Source organism: Drosophila simulans, chromosome X (assembly GCF_016746395.2).
Source record: "Drosophila simulans strain w501 chromosome X, Prin_Dsim_3.1, whole genome shotgun sequence".
Lineage (NCBI taxonomy): Eukaryota > Metazoa > Arthropoda > Insecta > Diptera > Drosophilidae > Drosophila > Drosophila simulans.
The window spans coordinates 13,212,081-13,230,120 of NC_052525.2; the positions used below are offsets into that span (position 1 = coordinate 13,212,081).

General features: G+C 43.4%; 4 protein-coding genes across 7 annotated transcripts; 2 read left to right on the forward strand and 2 right to left on the reverse strand.

Moving 5' to 3' along the window:
* Nucleotides 1-89: 89 nt before the first annotated feature.
* Nucleotides 90-9,322, reverse strand: LOC6725885 (AP-3 complex subunit delta). Of its 2 annotated transcripts, none has more exons than XM_039296508.2 (13): nt 8,991-9,322; nt 7,683-7,778; nt 6,723-6,851; nt 6,511-6,651; nt 6,310-6,439; nt 6,085-6,224; nt 5,624-5,697; nt 3,526-3,674; nt 2,662-3,338; nt 1,987-2,596; nt 1,785-1,928; nt 1,590-1,722; nt 90-1,521 (listed from the first exon to the last, which is right to left on the reverse strand). In XM_039296508.2, the coding sequence occupies exons 1-13, from the start codon at nt 9,087-9,089 to the stop codon at nt 915-917; spliced, it is 3,129 nt and encodes a 1,042-aa protein (XP_039152442.1). In that variant the 5' UTR covers nt 9,090-9,322; the 3' UTR covers nt 90-914. The 2 variants fall into 2 exon arrangements, with proteins under 2 accessions (XP_039152442.1, XP_016039255.1); XM_016172598.3 differs by lacking the exon at nt 5,624-5,697 and adding an exon at nt 4,525-4,598 and having other exon boundaries at nt 8,991-9,321.
* Nucleotides 9,323-9,544: 222 nt separating this feature from the next.
* LOC6725886 (gamma-tubulin complex component 3) lies at nt 9,545-17,599 on the reverse strand. 2 transcript variants are annotated; one of them, XM_002106845.4, is made up of 5 exons: nt 17,185-17,599; nt 15,299-16,624; nt 15,037-15,229; nt 14,643-14,964; nt 9,545-10,811 (listed from the first exon to the last, which is right to left on the reverse strand). In XM_002106845.4, exons 1-5 carry the CDS (start codon nt 17,297-17,299, stop codon nt 10,107-10,109), a joined length of 2,661 nt encoding a protein of 886 aa, XP_002106881.1. In that variant the 5' UTR covers nt 17,300-17,599; the 3' UTR covers nt 9,545-10,106. The 2 variants fall into 2 exon arrangements, with proteins under 2 accessions (XP_002106881.1, XP_039152443.1); XM_039296509.2 differs by having other exon boundaries at nt 17,087-17,186.
* LOC6725887 (probable methylthioribulose-1-phosphate dehydratase) lies at nt 11,112-12,191 on the forward strand. The gene is made up of 3 exons (XM_002106846.4): nt 11,112-11,371; nt 11,435-11,905; nt 11,981-12,191. Exons 1-3 carry the CDS (start codon nt 11,244-11,246, stop codon nt 12,063-12,065), a joined length of 684 nt encoding a protein of 227 aa, XP_002106882.1. The 5' UTR covers nt 11,112-11,243; the 3' UTR covers nt 12,066-12,191.
* LOC6740119 (peroxisomal multifunctional enzyme type 2) lies at nt 12,738-14,066 on the forward strand. Of its 2 annotated transcripts, none has more exons than XM_016181085.3 (3): nt 12,738-12,854; nt 12,956-13,121; nt 13,639-14,066. In XM_016181085.3, the coding sequence occupies exons 2-3, from the start codon at nt 12,989-12,991 to the stop codon at nt 13,851-13,853; spliced, it is 348 nt and encodes a 115-aa protein (XP_016039257.1). In that variant the 5' UTR covers nt 12,738-12,854; nt 12,956-12,988; the 3' UTR covers nt 13,854-14,066. The 2 variants fall into 2 exon arrangements, with proteins under 2 accessions (XP_016039257.1, XP_016039258.1); XM_016181086.2 differs by having other exon boundaries at nt 12,741-12,854; nt 12,953-13,121.
* Nucleotides 17,600-18,040: the final 441 nt, after the last annotated feature.

The following is an 18,040-nucleotide window of genomic DNA, read 5'->3' on the forward strand; positions in this document are numbered from 1 at the left end:
ATGAAGCGACTTTTGGTTTATTTCTATTATTAGTTCATTCCAACTTCAATTTAATAAAATAAAAAAAATTTAATAAATCAATATGCAACTGTATTGTACTTTTCATTTATTTAACGTTTATATATTTGTATGTGGGCTTGTGTGGGTGTTTGTTTGTATATAATATGCATGTATGTATGTATAATTTCACTTAGCTTCTGTTCCTTTTCTGTATCAGTTTTTGTTTTTTTTGTTTAGTAAATATGGTGTATAGCAGTACTTTATATTTGATTCATACGGTTTCACATGTATACATATATAATTTGTTTTTTACAATCCATGCAGTTTGTTCTATTCTCTGTGTGGGATTCATTATAAAATTCCATTTTATATAACTATAGCTATATAATTGTCTGTGTTTGTGGGTGTGTTTTTTTGTTTTTTAGTGGAATCGCATGCTCTAGGCTACAAATTCATTAAAAATAGATAGTATCCAGGAATCGATCTGCATCGCATGGCATTCTGATTGCCAGTTGATCTGTTTCTCAAATTCATTTCCGATTCTTTGCAGCTTTCTCTTCATGTTTTAAGCCGCAATTGGCAGACTGGCGGCATTTTACATTTTAAAATTACACTCCTATTTATTAATAATTATTTATATACGTATGCATATATATATACGGTTTATGTTGATTTATTTTTTAGCATATCAATTTGTTCAATGTTGGTTTTGTTTGTTTTTATATCGCAGCGATAATTTGTTTAGTTTTTCTTCATTCTCTTGGGAGGCAATTGTTTCAACTTAACGAAAATGGAGAGATTCTGAAGCTAGCTTCGCCTCTCACAAATTTCCGAATAAACGCGTAATAATGAATCGACACAAAAAACAATCGTAATAATGATTAATTATAATAGTGGAACTTGGAGCTTAGCAATTACAAAATCTCTTTGCTGGGCGTTGAGATTCCCAGTGGCTGTTCGTAGTCGCCGATCGAAACGATGGCGGATACGGATGCTGATGCAGATGCAGATTCGGAAGCCTTCTTCTTCTCCTTGCGCTGTGACTTCTCCTTTTTATGCTTCTTCTTGTGCGCCTTGGACGCCACCTCGGACGACTCCTCCACGCCCACATCGATGATGTTGCTCCCGGTGGCGGTGGCCAGTGCATCAGGCGCTTCATCCGTCGACTTCTCCTTGTTCTTCTTCTTTTTGTGATGCTTTGGCGCATCTGGAAGGACAGTTGAAGTGTTGTTCTTGTCGTTGCTATTGTTGCTGGGGGCGGAGGTGTGGCTGGGACTGGGAGTGGGCGTGTCGGCGTCAATGAGATCGATCACCGGCTGTACAGCAGCCTCCTTGCGTTCCCGCTTGCTCTCCCGATGCTCCCGCTTCACCTTCCTCTCCTTGTCCTTATCCTTGTCCTTTTTCCTATCCTTCTTGGCGGCGTTACCACCGCCGGCCGACTCCGCCGGCGTCTTGAGATTCTCTTTGTCCGCCGCTGACTTTTTGGACGCTGACCTCGCCGCGGGCGCCTCGAACTCCGTACTGTAAGGAGATTTAAAAAATACATTTAGCCATTTTTAATTCTGCGAAGCTCTCAGCTCTTTGATTACATGTCCAATTCAATGTCCAGGGCTCGGTGCGGATCATTTGGATCGTATTTGCCATCCTTGTCCTCGCTGTCCGACATGGAGACACCTTCGGGCATGTCCAGCGTGGTGTTCACAATGTGCAAGGGTTTCGGTTCTGCAAAGTGTTAAAGTCATAAGTCAATGTAATGGGACACAACATGTTTAACTCCGGCTTACCTCCTTCCGATTCGGAGCTGCTGTTGTACGCCACTTTATTCTTGGCCTTTTTGCTCTTTTTACCCTTTTTATGCTTCTTTTTGCCATCCTTGCTGCCCTGCGCCGCCTGCTGTTCCTGGAGGTACTTATCCGACCGCTTGGTGACTACAGAAACATATAATGTAAAATATAGCTGATTGTATAATCACTGCTCATAACTTACTGCCCACGCGCAGAGCGGCCACGCCCTCCATGTCCAGTGGCAGCTCCGTAATGGGTATGTCATCAATATTGTCATACTGATCCGCATTCGAGGCACCACTCGCCGTGGGCGTGGACTTGAGGTAGTGAGGATTGTTCGACTGCTCAATGAGACGAGCCATTCGCTGCCGCTCCAGTTGCTCGGGCGTGAGCTCCAGACTCTGTCGCCGCTTTGCGCCGCCATCAGCTGCCGTTCCTGCCTGCGTGGCACTAACAAATAGCTCATCCTTGTCGTGCTCCGAGGACGAACTGCTTGCCGCATCTTCCGGAGGCGGTGCATTAATCCACTCATCCAGATCGAGGCCATCTGGCAGGGGCACCTTCCGTTGCGCCTTGGGCGCCACCGGAATCAGCTCGCCTGTGAACAGCAGCGTCATCTCCTGGACAATCTCAATGGCCAGCGGCGGAATGCCGCCCTCCGTCGTCGTGTCCATGGCCATGGCATCGGTCGACGTGGTCAGCTGGTTGCGCAGCATCTCGATCAGCATGCAAGCGGAGTTGGCTCGCTCTTGCACCTCAATGTCGCTGGAACCATTGAAGTGCTGAAGCTTGTCCAGCACATGGTCGCAGAGCTACAAATGATAATGGGCATTCTCAGAAGAGATCATTTGAAAGTATGTATAGGGGGAGCACTTACTGTCACTAAACCAGGCAGATCCTGAAGCTCCAAACACGTGGTGGCCAGGCGGGCGAACAACTTGATCACGTTCTGCACATAGACACCCTGGATGTGACCGGGCAGTAGCCTCGGACGGAGCAGGATGTTGAGCGTCTTCTCCGCATCCTCCAGCTCGCCAGCAAACTCACCAACGATCCAGGCGGCGGCGTAGAGAACCTCGTACATGGAGTTACTTTGCGCCGAAACGGTGAACGTGTCCAGCAGATTGGTCATCTCGTTGACGGCAAATTGCCGGACCACAGGCACTCGAATGGCCACGTCAAGGAGTTGCTCTGCAATGAGGCGACCGTGCCGCGAGCCGGCCTCCAGTTGGATGAGCTCGACGAGCACAGTTAGATACCACTCGAAGTTGGTCACATACAGATACGAACTCTGCGCGCATATCTCGATCACCTTGTAGAGCAATTCGTCCCGATAGGCGGAACCCTCTGCCCGCTCCATGTGGCCCAGCAATCGCTTAACAATCTCCATAAGGTTCTTCTTCGAGACCATGCCGTAGAGAAGGTCCAGGGCGCGCAGACGTATCGATTCATCCTTGTCGTCCAGGCAGGCGAGTATGAGATCCTTGTGCGCCTGCACACTCTTCGGGTGCGTCTTCAGGATTTTCGACATGGCCAACAGTCCAAGATATTTCACTGAATGGGAAATTGGAAAAGTAATCGTTAGCTTCTTCAAATACTATGCTGTTTCCCACAAAAATCTTGTAACTAGAATTTAGTAACCAAATAAACAGCAAAACAAATTTCCAATTCTATCCTATACTAAAACGGTTCTAAAAAGCGTGTTTTTTGAAACCGGTTGGGAAAACTGGGTTATACTCACAGTTCTGGTCCGAGTCCTCGATGAGGATGCGCAGCTTCTGCACGCAGAGCTGGATGGAGGCACTGTGGTTGGGCATGCCGCTGCTAATGCTGATGAGCACCGCGATCACCGTGTTGATGCACTCGTACAGGAGACTCATCGCCGAGGTGCTGTTGAGTGAGTTGGGTTTGGTTTTTGGTTCGTTTTTTGTTTTGTTTTCATTTTTTGTTGGTGTTTCGGTTAGTTTTGATAATTTTTTTGTTTGTGGTTTGTATTAGTTTGAGAAAAAAAAGTAGGAACTTGTATTAAGAGTAAGCAGCGGTAAAGCGACAAACATTGCACTACAACAATAGCAAATAGCAATTAGCAATGGCAACAACAACGGTAGCAATATCGATAGCATATATATTGTGGTAGCGATAACAATTAGCGATTATTGCGATAGACATTGGGGAAACACAACATTGCGAAGCAACGCAGCAGCAAAGGCAACCAAAAAGAAAAACTAACAACAGCAACAACAACAACTGCAACGGCTCGATCATTTGTTTTTCTTTCGCTTCTTCCGATTTGACTAGATTAGAACTTTGGCTCTCAATGAGTGTGCTCGATAAGCAAAATATCGATAGGCAAACGACGAAATTATAGAAACAAATACAAACTTAAGCAGGATGGCGACAGTCATAAGTTGAGCGAGTGGGAGAGAGAAAGAGAGAGAGAGAGGTAACGGACATAAGAAGCTAGAAGATTTGTACAGTTAAATGATAATAACGAATGTATAACTTTCAGACGCACAATCATCGAGCAGCTTCAATTATCGATCAATTGATATCGACCATTAATCGGTCACTTAGCGATTTCGAATTTTTTGCTTTCGCCTTGCTATGTTGCAATCGTTTTCCACACATTTTTGGGAAATCGTATCGTATTTCACATTTTCAGTTAGGTTCAGTTCAGTTGATTTGTATTTGTATTTTTGTTTTGTTTGTTTGTTTGTTTTGCAATGATTTTAAGACTTGCCTATGAATTAGATTTGTGAGTGGTTCTATTAATTTCTTTCCTAGCCGGGGTTCTAAGGGGGTTAAAGCGCCAAACTGCAAATGCAAAGAGAAAAAGAAACAAGCAAGAAATTATAAATTACATACAATCGAAATCATCAACGTCCTTATCCACAAATAAAACTAGAACTAGAACTAAAACTAAAGCTAAAACCGAAAACGAAACTAAAAATGAAGTGGTAAAAGAAAAAGGTAAACTGGAACACTCTAAGAAGTAATTTAACTTTCTCTTAAACTGGCTGTGGCTGTGAGTTTCCTGGTCCTTTTCCATTCGGATTGGATCTCTTGATGATATGTCTATATATTTTTGTGTATCTCAGGGTCTTGGTTGTACATATATCTTCTTTTTTTTTTGTGATAGCGAAATAATAGTTGGTATAGTTCATCGTTTGAAGTTTGTTCTTATTTTGAATCAAGCGAATTAAGCAGTTTTCAACACAATGAAGCCAAAGGATAACGACTCGGTGTGAATTGAGGATGTGATCATATGAAGCAAAGCTTATAGACATAGATGGTTCCAAATATGGGAAACGTATTGTCACACTTTTATATCAACTTATAACTTGTTCGATAAACTTTGTTCATTTTGGGGAACATGGAACATCATGTGCATCAACATGGGTGTACAAAAGTTGTGTGTCATTGAAATTGCATTGTCAATTCGGGTAATTTCAATACATTTATAATAATCAATTACGACGCTCATGTGTTTTTTATTATTTTTTTTTTTTTTTGGGTTCGTGAAGGAGTGGCTGTGAAATATGTGATGTAGATAAATCCGAGCAAGATCGTTAAAGTAGATATACGATTTCGCCCTGATTAAATCAAAATAAGACATGGAAATAATTACTAAAGAATACAACAATGTCTGTGTGTTGATTCCATTTAAACAATTAGGATACGAAAATATATACCAACGAAACAATAATGGATTGTTCAATAACTAAATTGTAAATAGTAAAATGCTTTAGAGTAAATCAAAGCGCGTGCTGGTTTTTAATTAAGTTTTCTGGATTGGATTTTTCGTTGGTCTGATTAAAGAAAAGCGCGCCGATAAAAACCTGGAAATAATTTCAATTAGGGGCTGAGTCAATTTGCGTCCCAGCGCCGGTTCAATTGTCGTGAGGCTCGCGAACTAAAATTCATTCGATTTTCATTTGGCATTTCATTCAGTTTTTCAGTTTTCATTAGTATTTGTTTTGGAGTGGTTTGTATATATTATTAATTATTTTTTGTTGGTTCGTTTGGAGCGGGAGCAGAGGGAGGAGAGGGGGAGGAGTAGTTGTAGTGTTAATTAACTTTTTGTTAGACAAAAATTGAATTGTCATATATAAAGAGTATACATACGTATGGTATATACATACATAGTATACAGCTAAAACAAAATCGCCGTTTGTCCACAAACGAACAAACGAAAATCAAAAGATAAACGGATACGTACTTAAAACAGAACTTAAAATTCAAAGTAAAGTAATCATTGTGAATCTATTTGGTGGCCAGTGATCAGTGGATCCGCACTCACCAGCTTGATGATCTTGATCAGCATCCAGTTGTTGGTCGACGTGGTCATTAGCTTGAAGAAGATCGGCGCCAGGGGCAGGTAGTTTTTGGGATTCTTACGTGCTAGTTCACATATTACATTCACGGCAGCTGATTGAACACCTGTAAAACCAGAATAGTAGTGCATTAGATACATGGATTGCATGGAAATAGCTGCAGAATGATGTATGTGGTATGTTGGTTAAACCTGGATCAGGATCCTCCAGTTTCTCTTTGAGTTTGGGAAATGCAGGTCTCAATGCCTCGGGATAGCGTAGAAATACTTTATACATCATAAGGACGGCTTTCATGCGCAGATACGGTTTTGTTGAGCTCATCTGCGGATTAGTTGCGAATGGTACAAATCAATCGATGTGCACATATGATACCAGTGTCATAATATCCATACCAGTGTCATAATATCATTGGCCAAGTCGCGGGACAGATCGGGCGATATAAAGCAGCTCAGTCCACTGAGCGCCACACCCGCATCGTATTGGTTCTGTGAGTTGAGATCCTTGCGTATCATATTCGTGGTCAGCATGAGCAGCTGCAAATGTGCGGAAAATATACATCGAAATTGAATGCTTTGTTTAATGCAGTTAGTAATGTGAATATTACCTCGCTGTCCGGATGGAAACATTGGCTGGCCGCCAGGTAGCCAATTCGCTTGCAGGTGAATCTGGATGAGCTCATCACCTCGATGATGTTGAAGCCCGCCCAGGAGATGTCGTAGCCCAGCATTTGTATCTGTCGCAAGCGAAATCGAATCAATAAATATTAACATTTTCTGCTGATTGTGTGCAAATGTGTGCCTGCGAAATATGTGCGCAGGATAGGCCCAAGGACTCTCGTTAGCATTAAAATCTCCTTAGCTGCACCTAACACTCGGGGGTAAATCGCTAGTTACCTAGACTTAGCAATCTAACTAAAATTATGTGCAAGTAAAGATGGTAAAAACCACTAAGCTTATGTACCAGATTTCAGTTTTAGCCAACTTGATTTGGGATTTGCAGGATAGCAGTGCTATTATTGCCAACACAACTGTGCCCACTTTTGATGGCATCTTTTGGATCGCTTGTTAGTGGTGCGCCCAACACCACACCCATCGGCGTGGGCGTGGGACAAAGGTTCGCCTTGTTTCCGCCGATTCAGTTGTTAGCTTAACGGCTGTTGCTGTTTTAGTCCTTATTGTCGCACTTGCCTACAAGGACCCCATGTATACCGCCCGGCCCAGGCAATTTGCATCAAGTGCAGCCGTGCACTTGGTCGACTTTGAATGGCTGCCACCAGAATCCGGTGCACATCCATGCACACGCAATCATCTGCACTGCTGATTCTAATGCTAAGCCGTCGTCTTGGGTGGGGGAGAATCCTGAATCCTCTTTGGGCTGTCGGTGCGTCTAATCAGCTTATTTTTGAACAGGCCATTTGCGATTGTCTAATTAGCTTTTTCAAAAACCCCTATAGGTTCTAATAGTCCTTCATTATTGTGCGCCAATAGTGAGTTAATCATCTGTGGTGCGTCTTTTGTTTAAGGATTCCAAATAAGTGTGTAATAATGTATGTATATCAACTTACGTAGGTCAACTTGGCCACTGCATTGCACTTGACACTGATATTGTCCTGTCGCAGCTCCTGTTTGATCTCCTCGATGCACGTCGATATGTATTTGGCCTGCGGTGAAAGTTATTGTCAATCAATATGTTTATATTCTAAATATAGTATGTGAAAATGCGAAATGTGCAATGGCAGCACATAGTAAAACAACAAACATATCTGAGATTCGTCGTGGGGCTATCAGTTTTATGCCCACAGCAACAGAACCAAAATAAAGTAAACACAAATTCCAAATCGTACAGTGGCGGGTAAAACAATAGTGTTGTTGCATTATTTTTTTAATTTCGATGCAGTTGCTGATAAAATCGAATGTAAATACACAACAATTGATTGTTTACTCTTCATTTGTGCTGTACAAAATGAAAATGTGATAGCCATAAGTTGTTTACTTTAAAAGTTACATGGAAACTACGCCAACTGATGAGTAACATTTATTTGAAATTAAAACTGCACAATATTAAATAATTAATGATTCTTTTATCTTACTAAAACAAATGAATGCTATTAATTTAAGCACATTTGTAAATCAGCGCTTAGAGTGGACCACAAAAGAGCAAAAATAACAATCGAAATGCGCAGTGCAAGTTATAGAAATCGAATTCAATCAAGAGCCACTTATTTTTTGTTTACGTAGACAAACTTAGTTATTCTTGCATATATTCTTATTTCTCAATTGTTCTTATTGCACGATATGCAAACCATAACTGAATGGAAACTAATTTTTTAGCGATTTATTTATTATTACTTTGATTGCATTAATATTTGCAATTACTAACAATAGAAGCAATTGAAATTACAATTTAATTTTTGCAAATCACACGCTATTTTCTCTCCGTGTGGATACTCAAGTACCGTTAGCCGATCCTGCCAAGCATTCTGATAAGGACCAAATAAAAAGACCATCGGCGGGGGAATTAACGTGGGTAAATATTTGATAAAAGCCACTTGCTAATTAATTTGGTGCGTTGGGAGTTTCTGCGTTCGGCTTTGTGGTTCTTTTCAAGCTTTTCCTGCTTTTCCTTTTGCACTGTTGGCAGATGCCAAAACACTCACACACACACACACACACACAGCCACTTTCACCCACACACGCACACATGCAAGCACACCAAACTCTAATAAGATTCCCTTAATGCAAACGAAATTTGTCAGCCAATTAGCGAGTTCTAATTGGACGCACAGCTGGGCCGCTTTGGGGGGCGTGGCAGTTGGGGGGCGGCGGTTTTGGTGGGCGGTGGAGGCGGGGCTGCAAGTCCTGGGCACGCTTACCTCATTATCCTTGTTGTTCCTAATGCCGCGCACCAAATCGGTGAGGTTTTTATCAAACATACGCTCGAAAAAGTTACCCTTCACTTTTTTCAGTGCCATGTTTGCAGTTGCTATTGTTTTTGTTTTTTTCTTGCTGCACTCCGTGGCGTTACTTTGATTTGCAATCGGTGTCTCGCTTGGGAAATTGGGCTATTTTGGCGAAGCGATTTCAGCACATCACCGGCGGCAGCACAAAGCACTCACTTCCGTCTTTTTCCGATTTGTTTTCGTTTTTTTTTTTTAACTTTAATACGCTCGCAAACTAGAGGTGGCACTCAAATATGTGTTTAATCGATACTATCGATGTTTGCTGCACTTTGGTGGTTGGCTACGCTAAATAGTAGGTGGTTGTACTCACTAGCGGTGTAATGTTAACCGATTCGTGGACTGTCGATAGCTCGCTGCGCATTCGATTACAAAACCGTTTAAGATCAGCAAGTTTGAAAAAGAGGGAGAAGGGAATAATAAAAATATTAAATAATATTTCAGCCTGAAAACCCATAATAATTAAAAACTTTCAATGCAAGTAGCGTTTATTTCGAGCTCGCATTACGGTTTAAAACTTTTCAAAACATTAACTTTTTTAAAACATCCTTTTAAAATACGTAACATTCTCTTATGTTTACTTTTTAATTACAACACGGCAATTGGCAAACGCACTTAGGAAAATCTATTTCAAATAAGCTTCGATGTAAAAAAGTTAAGAGATTCGCAAACAAAAAAGAACGTTGCGTTTTTCGACAAACAAGTTCTCGCTTAATACTTTCGTTACAACTACTCAATAATTCTGTATTGGAGATATCTTAAGTTGATGGCTTGCAGCCAGACGATTGACGGCAAAGCTTGAGATATATATGTATAGAGGTGCAGGTTGTTTTCGATTCGAAGGCTTAGTTAATAATTGGATTAGCTTGTTTGATTGCTTTTCATTTCTTGGTTGGCTTGGCTCCAATGATATCGATATATCTCAAATATTTAGCAGCAATTGAACTGAATGAAGTGCTAATGCTGTATGGGATTTGGGATTTGTGACGATTTATGGGAACTGGGATGAAGCGATTGAATGAACATCGGTCGCTATTCCTGACAGGACGGCGTACATATCACGAAGCGACTGTTCAAAGCGAACACATTGCTCATGCGCATGTGCTCGAAGGTCAGGGGTTTGCTCAGATTGGTGTCCCTCTTCTTGTAGTACTCGTTAAAGTCCAGCCGAGTGCCAAAGAGCTGCAAATTCGGATCGTCGCTGGAGTTGAGAGACATTAGGAAAGAGCTGACAGCCTTTTCGTAATCGGTTGCTATGACTTCTAGGCCGCGGCAGGCGATGTCCATCTTTTCGGCAAACATCTTCGCCTCCTGGTCGCGCTGCAGGATCATATTGTTGGTCAGCCCATAAACACCCTTCTCTTCCGACTTCTCCACAATTTTCGACAGCTCCTTGCGGGCACTCAGCTCCTTAAAGCAGTCCTTGTAGAAGCTCGACTGCCACTTCTCCAGTTCGATAATGTTGTCGTACACCACCTCCAGCGAATGCTCCACACTCGCTTTGTTGCTGACAAAACAGCCCACCAAAATCGTTTGCAGAAACTTCTCGTGAGCTTCCAGGATTTCGTCCAACGTAGTAGCCTTCTGCATCTTCTTCTGCAGCTCCACCCAGTTGCACTCGATGACCTCAAATAGCACATAGTACTGCATCTGGTGGATAAAGTGCATGATCTCCGAAGTGAAAAGGTTCAGGCGGTGTGACGCCTTGCCGATCTCGGACTTCATTGTACGAAGGGCCTGAAAAGATGTTTAATATACAATATAATTTCAAAGGTAAGCAACATAAAAACAGAAAAGTTTATAATAACACTTACAGAATAGAACTACTCAAGAAAATTGAAAAAAAGTTCAAATGTAGCAATGTATAAGCTTGTAAAAAACGTTTTCAACGGCGCTATAAAACATTTTTGAGGTAATACGGTGATATTAACTTGTTCTCTAACTTAACTTTTGGAAATTATTAAATATTAAAAAACCCATTTCCAATTGGAAAATGTTTATCGTAACGGCAACGCTGTGTGTTAACAGCGATACACCGATTGCAATCGTCTATCGACGGCAGCATTGTTTACATTCGTGATTTGTCGCTTTCAGAATCCCTTTATCTCCCTTTATCAGCGTCGCACGGCAACGAAGATTACGTCCCACGAAAGTCACATTGTCAGCGAGATGGCCCTCTCGATCTTCAAAGACTTGCCGGCGGAGCATCCCCGCCATCTGATTCCCTCGCTATGCAGGCAGTTCTATCATTTGGGATGGGTGACCGGCACAGGAGGCGGCATGAGCATCAAGTACAAGTGAGTACAAGTGATACTATACATATATCCAGACAGCCATATAAGCCGGCTAATCCGTTTCAGCGATGAGATCTACATAGCACCGTCGGGCGTCCAGAAGGAGCGAATGCAGCCGGAGGATCTGTTCGTGCAGGATATAACCGGCAAGGATCTGCAACTGCCGCCTGAGATCAAGGGCCTGAAGAAGAGCCAATGCACGCCGCTCTTCATGCTGGCCTATCAGCATCGGCAGGCGGGAGCCGTCATCCACACCCATTCGCAGCACGCCGTAATGGCCACGCTCCTGTGGCCAGGGAAAACCTTCCGCTGCACGCACTTGGAGATGATCAAGGGCGTCTACGATGAGGCGGACAAGCGATATTTGCGCTACGACGAGGAGCTCGTCGTACCGATCATCGAGAATACACCCTTTGAACGCGACCTGGCCGACAGCATGTACGCCGCCATGATGGAGTATCCGGGCTGCAGTGCCATCCTGGTTCGACGACACGGCGTCTACGTTTGGGGACAGAACTGGGAGAAGGCCAAAACCATGTGGGTTGCCTCACTTCCTCTCAGACACCGAGCACTTTTATAGCCCTAATCGTTTATCCCTCTTCTTACAACCAGGTCGGAATGCTATGACTATCTCTTCTCCATTGCCGTGGAAATGAAGAAGGCTGGAATCGATCCGGAGAAGTTCGAGAGCTCATAAGGAAGTGAAGCTGATAAGCACGCACATGCTACTCGTCGTTTAACCCTATAAATTGTTGCATTTACTAACTGAAATAGTTAATGCTAAATAATAGTACTGAATAATGCTTGCGTTTTATGAACAGTATATATCATGATATATAGCATTTGGGGGGGTTAAGAATATTTTCTCAATGGGCTCGTGAGGTGACATATTTTTCCGAAATAATCTGAAGAGTCTTCAAGCCTTATCGCCGTTTTATGGGCATTTCAAACTGGGTGCGCACTTTGCACTAAATATTGGACAACAGCTGATAACCGCTGTTACGGCTTCATGTTAGGCCTTCCATGTTAATGTTAAAGTCTAAACTCCACACCTGTGACAGTGGGCTAAAAAGCGGTGAAAATACAAATGTTATCTAATACAGTAATTTACCATTCTTTTTCAATTTACACTCGCTATAAAAATAAAGTAATATCTCATAACCGATATAGGTTTAAATTAAATAGCAACCATATCTGAGATGCAAAAGGTCTTCTTGCAGCCTTTTATTTCATTCAGTGCATGCCCACTGTGCATCAGCTGGCTAACATTTGGAAGAGAGCGAGAGAGAGAGAGCGCGCGACAATAACAGCACAACAAGACTTATGCGAATGCAACAGGTGCGAGTGAGCGCGACATATAGCGACCGGTAACTTGCTATATGACCATCCCGCTCCCACACAACAGGGGCAGTGTAGTGAAAAAAGCGACAATAAAATCGCCGATTGCACGCCTTCTGCTCATTACTTCGCGTTCTGCTCTCAAAGCGTAAGCATTTTTTTTCTATTTCTACGACGCACAAACGCATCAAAGCTCACTGAACATTTTCTTTATTCTTCCGGAAAAACAAAACCGCTTACACACAGAAGTACCCCCACACCCACACAACAACAACAACAACCATGTCTCTGCAGTCGGACGCCGTTTTCCAGAAGATCATCGATGGACTGAAGGATAACGAGGCCAAGGCCAAGGCGGTCAACGGTGTGTTCCTGTACAAAATCACCAAGGACGGCAAGGTGGCCAAGGAGTGGAGTAAGTATCAGTTATTCATCGGCCAATGGAGCCCATAAAAACACGCACCACACAGACACTCCCACCGCGCAGCACAGGGGCGTATGTACACACATATATAGAAGGGTACTTTCGGACTCTGAGGTGGTGATTTTCCTACCCCCCCAAGTTGCTAACCCCTCCCCCCCTTTCGGTGGCGCTCCTGACCAGTGGAGAATACTAGTACGTGGTCTTTGCGTCTGTGTGTTTTGCATTTTGTAGTAGTCACAGTTCAAAGTGCACGGCGTTTGTACTTCGGCACCAGCTGTTGGCATTAACAAAAGCCACTGAATTGGCTATTTGCGCGATCTAGGGAATATATATTACAGCAACCGAATATACTTGCCATATATGTATGTATGTATGCCACTTGTTGCACAAGAAGTCACTTTAAAACGTTGTCAATACAGTTTCAAGAATAGAAGATCTACTTTGGTAGCAACTACAGGAAGCATATACCATGTCAAATGAACAACCTATTAACGAAGACCACTTTCAGCTCTGGACTGCAAGAACGCCAAGGCCTACGAGGGACCTGCCCAGGGCATCAAGGTGGACACCACCTTGACGGTCGCCGACGAGGACATGGTTGACATCGCCCTGGGCAAGCTGAACCCCCAGGCTGCCTTCATGAAGGGCAAGCTGAAGATCGCCGGCAACATCATGCTCACCCAGAAGCTGGCGCCGCTCCTGAAGACCGACGCCAAGTTGTAAAAAAAGGAGCGATCAACAACACAGCCCAGTCTGCACATTCCTCAACGAGACAGTGTGTGTGTGTGTGTGTGTTCTCTTTACACTTTTTTTTTCGTGTGTGTAATTTGTAATCTGTATTCGTGTTTTTTGTTTCACCACATAATTAATGTTATTTTTGTACGGAAAAACCCGTCTACAAAACTAGAAAATAATACATAAGGCGAAAACGACCAATTCCTGTGCACTTTGATACTACAAATGGGTTTATCGGTAAGTGGGTAATCGCTGCGGATTAGATTACAAGGACGGGCAATCTTATCGAGGTGTTATAGGTGATTTCTTGGCTAAAACCTTTCGAACTTCGACTTCCTCCCTACGACACAAAAATAGATTCCCCCACAACTGCCTGCTGCCAGATTAGCCTTTTAGCCTATAAAATGTCAGGTTTGTTTTTAATCTTTCAGTTTCGAAAGCTCTGAAAATCTATATAGTAGCTTTCTCAACCAGATAAGCTTGATTATAGGTTAGGTGGCTTCATAAATAGGCAGTCCAAGAACTCAAGGAATTTGCCTATGTCAAGTTATTCCTTATATTCGCAATTCCCCTAATTGCCTTCTGGCCAATCAATCTGAAATTTGACCTAATTTACCTTGGGAACAAAAGCCAAACTTGTGAATTGAAAACAGAGTCCGCTTGCTAGCAGTTCGCTGACCACTGGAATCACCATGTGCACTCTGAGTGGCACTTGGCAATCTAAATATGTGCATGCACTCGAAACGCCGATAAGAAGTCTAATAGCCAGCCACTCACCTTTGCGTTGCCCATCTGCTCCTTCCAGATCTTCATCGAGAGCACGAACTCCATGTGCTTCATGCGCCAGAGTGGCTTGAAGAGCACCTTGTACGTGGGCATGGTCGACTCCAGCATGGCGGCCAGTGGTCCGTGGACGATGTACTGCAGCGAGATGATGTCCCAGCCAATATCACCGTTGAACGGACGTTGAACAATCACATCGAGGTGGTTTAGAATATCCGGATCATCGTACTGGGCATTCGTACAGCGCAGAGCGGAATCCAGCATGGAGGTGAGATCGTTAGCATATACATCAAGGCCCGGTCGCTCCAGTTCGTTCCTGGGAAAGAGGATTTTCAAGTGTTACCAATGAAATTGAATAGTTTAAATTTCATTCAGCGAGAAAACTAACTTCATGTTCTCGATCAGAATGCTGATAAAATCGCCCTGGCCCAGCAGCAAGTAGCGTCGCATTCCGTACAGATGATCCAGCAGCTTGTGTGGACCCACCATAATGTCGAGGACGTGTTTGGAGGTCTGCTGGTAGCACGTTTCCACGGCCGCATGCCAACTGGTGTCCGGTGTGTACGAAAAGATTTGAGCGGCTGTAGATAGAGCATGGCATTCCATCATTTGATTTCGCTAATCCAATTTGAAAGGCACGCTTAACTCACCACTAGATTCCATGACCTTCATTAGTTCGTCGCGCTCCTTCATCATTCCCTGCTCCTCGCAGATTTCCCTTAGAAAATTAATGCATTTGCCCGTCATGAGTATCTTTTTGGCCAGTTCAATGGGCACAAACTTGGGCAGCATGGGCAATCGTAGGCGGAATTTATCGTGCCATAGCCGATCAACGCCCACATCTTTGATGGACTTCACAAAGAACTCTCTGTGAATATCGCTAATGCCGCCCTCCAGTATCCATTTGGAGATCATGCGCACCAATGGGCCACAAATGGCAGTGAGGAGATCCTCCACCAATTCATTGACCATATCGTTACCGTTGTCGAGGAAATCATACACGGTCGATGCCAATTCACCGCCCTTCTTTATCTGGCAGGCGTCGGCGATCTTGGTTAGCCACTGCATCCGGTGCAATGGCTTTATATACCAGGCGAGCAGCTTGAATAGCGTCAATTCGTCGCCGCTATCCATGTCCTCCTTGAATGCAAATCCACACATCGCGACTTGCCGATAGCGCTGTATTTTATCGTGAAGCACAGCCACTTGGCCGTGAAAATTCGCCAGCTCCTCCTTGAGCTTGGAAATCAGGGCCTGGCCCATGCTGCCAATGGCATTGAAGCCGGTCGATACGTCCGAGAACTGGACCACTCGGTCGTGGTAGTAGCCAAGTTCGGAGAGCCGCAGCAACATGCCCGCTTGGCCGGTGGTCAGGAACTTGATGTTCTGCGGATCCAGCTTGAACCGGCCCGTTACCACGTCCTTCTTCAAATACTTCCCTTGAACGCCGGTGAAGGAGTAAATGGCACTCATCACTATATCAAGTTGAGATTCGGAAAACATCTTTGTTGCATCCAAGTAGTTTGGGAAGGAGTGTTTTCTGAATCCGAAGCTGGTCTGTGAGGAATCGTAACTGTGGCATGATCCTGCTCCATTTCTGTTGACCAATTCCAACTCATTCAGATTGGATGAGGAAGAGCTTCTTAGGTCTAGTCGACTGACCAGAATCTGAGTGAGAGTATCGCACTGAGTATGTGGATCTTCGTTGGCAGACGACTTGTCTTCATCCGAATTGTCGGCCATCGAGAGCAGATGGGTCATTAGCGAGTGCCTCATGTGGGGATCGCAGTTCATCAACATGAGTTTTCCGTACAGCTCATGGAAGTAATCCGACACAGTTTTGCCATCCTCCTGCTTCCGTGCGCTGAGCAGATTCAATATCTTCTCGACACATTCGCGCTCAGTCAACATATTTGAGTCCCGAATGACCAGTTTATCGGCGGCTACCATTTGGCTTAAATCAGCTATTGCCAATTCTGTGAAAGATTAAACAAAGCATTAAAACAAAGGCAATAAATCCAACAATTATGTATAGTGTCTGGTGTATCTGTATCCTTGAACAAAGGATTTATTGATTTGGCAATTGTACGTATTGAGGACCTTAAGGATCTAAGAAACTTGCTCATACTTTTATAGTAACTTATTATATGTAATCAATAGTCATTTAAAGACAATTCAACTTTGGATGCTGTTTGGCATTTCAAAACTATCGACATTCGGATAAATATCTTCTTTTAACCAAGATGTTATATATATATATAAATATATATGTTAACTTTAAGCATTTAGGACAAACTTTGGTAATGGTTATTGCCACATTTAATATAGAACTATAAAAATATAAGTATAAGTATTGTTAGTTGCTTATCCCAAGATCTCTGTTTGAAAATGCGATGAAATATGTTGAGTTTCTGGGATTTCCTATAATCCTAACGCACGTGGTCGATTCCCAATGATGCAGGGCTCTTCCCGGAGCAGTCCGTATGCCTTGCGCGCCTGGACAGCCAGTGAGTGATTCCACATTCCCAAATCTCACCGTGAACTTCGGGCAGCTGCTTGCCCTTGATGCAGATGATCATCTCGTTAATGATATTCGATATAGCAGTCGCATCGGCAGCCACATCGTTGTCGACGTTCAGGTCCTGCGACATCCTGGTGGACCGAATTGTTCATAAATCCAAGCAAGCGCGCGTTAAACAGCCAATTTTGGATGGCTTGGTAATTGCGAAGTGGACAACAACTGGTGGCCAATAGCTAACGCACAGCTGATCCCTGGCTATAATGCGGCGTGCAGTCACTGGCAATTGCTCGGGATGCGTGAAATCTTCGGCGGATAGGATGAAAATGCATCCAATTGGCGCGTACTTCATACAAATTATTTATTAAAATTATTTAATGCAGTGTTACCGAATCCGGCAAACTGGACAAAGGCAAAGTCCTTGCCGCTGGCGGGCACACACTGGCAGAAGGTGCACCGATCTGGCAGCGCTCGCTTGAACGGGCTATGCCATTTGAATATCGTTCTACATTTTACATTAAAAATGTATTTGTCTCAGAATGTTATGTAATGTAGCATTTTAGTTTTACAGTTCTGTTTGGATGTGCAGCTTTAAGCTTTTATGTTAATTCCATTGCTAATATCTGGCAGCTCTGGGGCAACAAGCGTTTCCAACTCTCACTCGCCTGGTCACTCTGTCCGCTTTGCATTTGCAAAAACTTGTAAGCAAAAATGTTAAACTTAAAAATTGTTAATTTTTAGTATAAAGGCTGAAGACATAGATGAGACTTCGTCATGTAGCAATCCAACGGCAATCTCCTCGCAATTGGCTATAAGTAGTGTTTGATACCTACTGCTGGGGGAGGTATAGCTTGAAGCTTGCTGCAAGGATGTC

Coding starts and splice junctions, on each gene's coding strand:
- LOC6725885 (XM_039296508.2), bottom strand. CDS start 9,089: ATGGCACTGAAAAAAGTGAAGGGTAACTTTTTCGAGCGTATGTTTGAT. Junction 2,597..2,661: donor ATCTGCCTGGTTTAGTGACA/GTAAGTGCTCCC, acceptor TATCATTTGTAG/CTCTGCGACCATGTGCTGGA. Junction 1,723..1,784: donor CAGCTCCGAATCGGAAGGAG/GTAAGCCGGAGT, acceptor AACACTTTGCAG/AACCGAAACCCTTGCACATT.
- LOC6725887 (XM_002106846.4), top strand. CDS start 11,244: ATGGCCCTCTCGATCTTCAAAGACTTGCCGGCGGAGCATCCCCGCCAT. Junction 11,372..11,434: donor GGCATGAGCATCAAGTACAA/GTGAGTACAAGT, acceptor AATCCGTTTCAG/CGATGAGATCTACATAGCAC. Junction 11,906..11,980: donor TGGGAGAAGGCCAAAACCAT/GTGGGTTGCCTC, acceptor TCTTACAACCAG/GTCGGAATGCTATGACTATC.
- LOC6740119 (XM_016181085.3), top strand. CDS start 12,989: ATGTCTCTGCAGTCGGACGCCGTTTTCCAGAAGATCATCGATGGACTG. Junction 13,122..13,638: donor CAAGGTGGCCAAGGAGTGGA/GTAAGTATCAGT, acceptor GACCACTTTCAG/CTCTGGACTGCAAGAACGCC.
- LOC6725886 (XM_002106845.4), bottom strand. CDS start 17,299: ATGTCGCAGGACCTGAACGTCGACAACGATGTGGCTGCCGATGCGACT. Junction 15,230..15,298: donor GAAGGTCATGGAATCTAGTG/GTGAGTTAAGCG, acceptor CTCTATCTACAG/CCGCTCAAATCTTTTCGTAC. Junction 10,812..14,642: donor AGCAGATGGGCAACGCAAAG/GTGAGTGGCTGG, acceptor ACATCTTTTCAG/GCCCTTCGTACAATGAAGTC.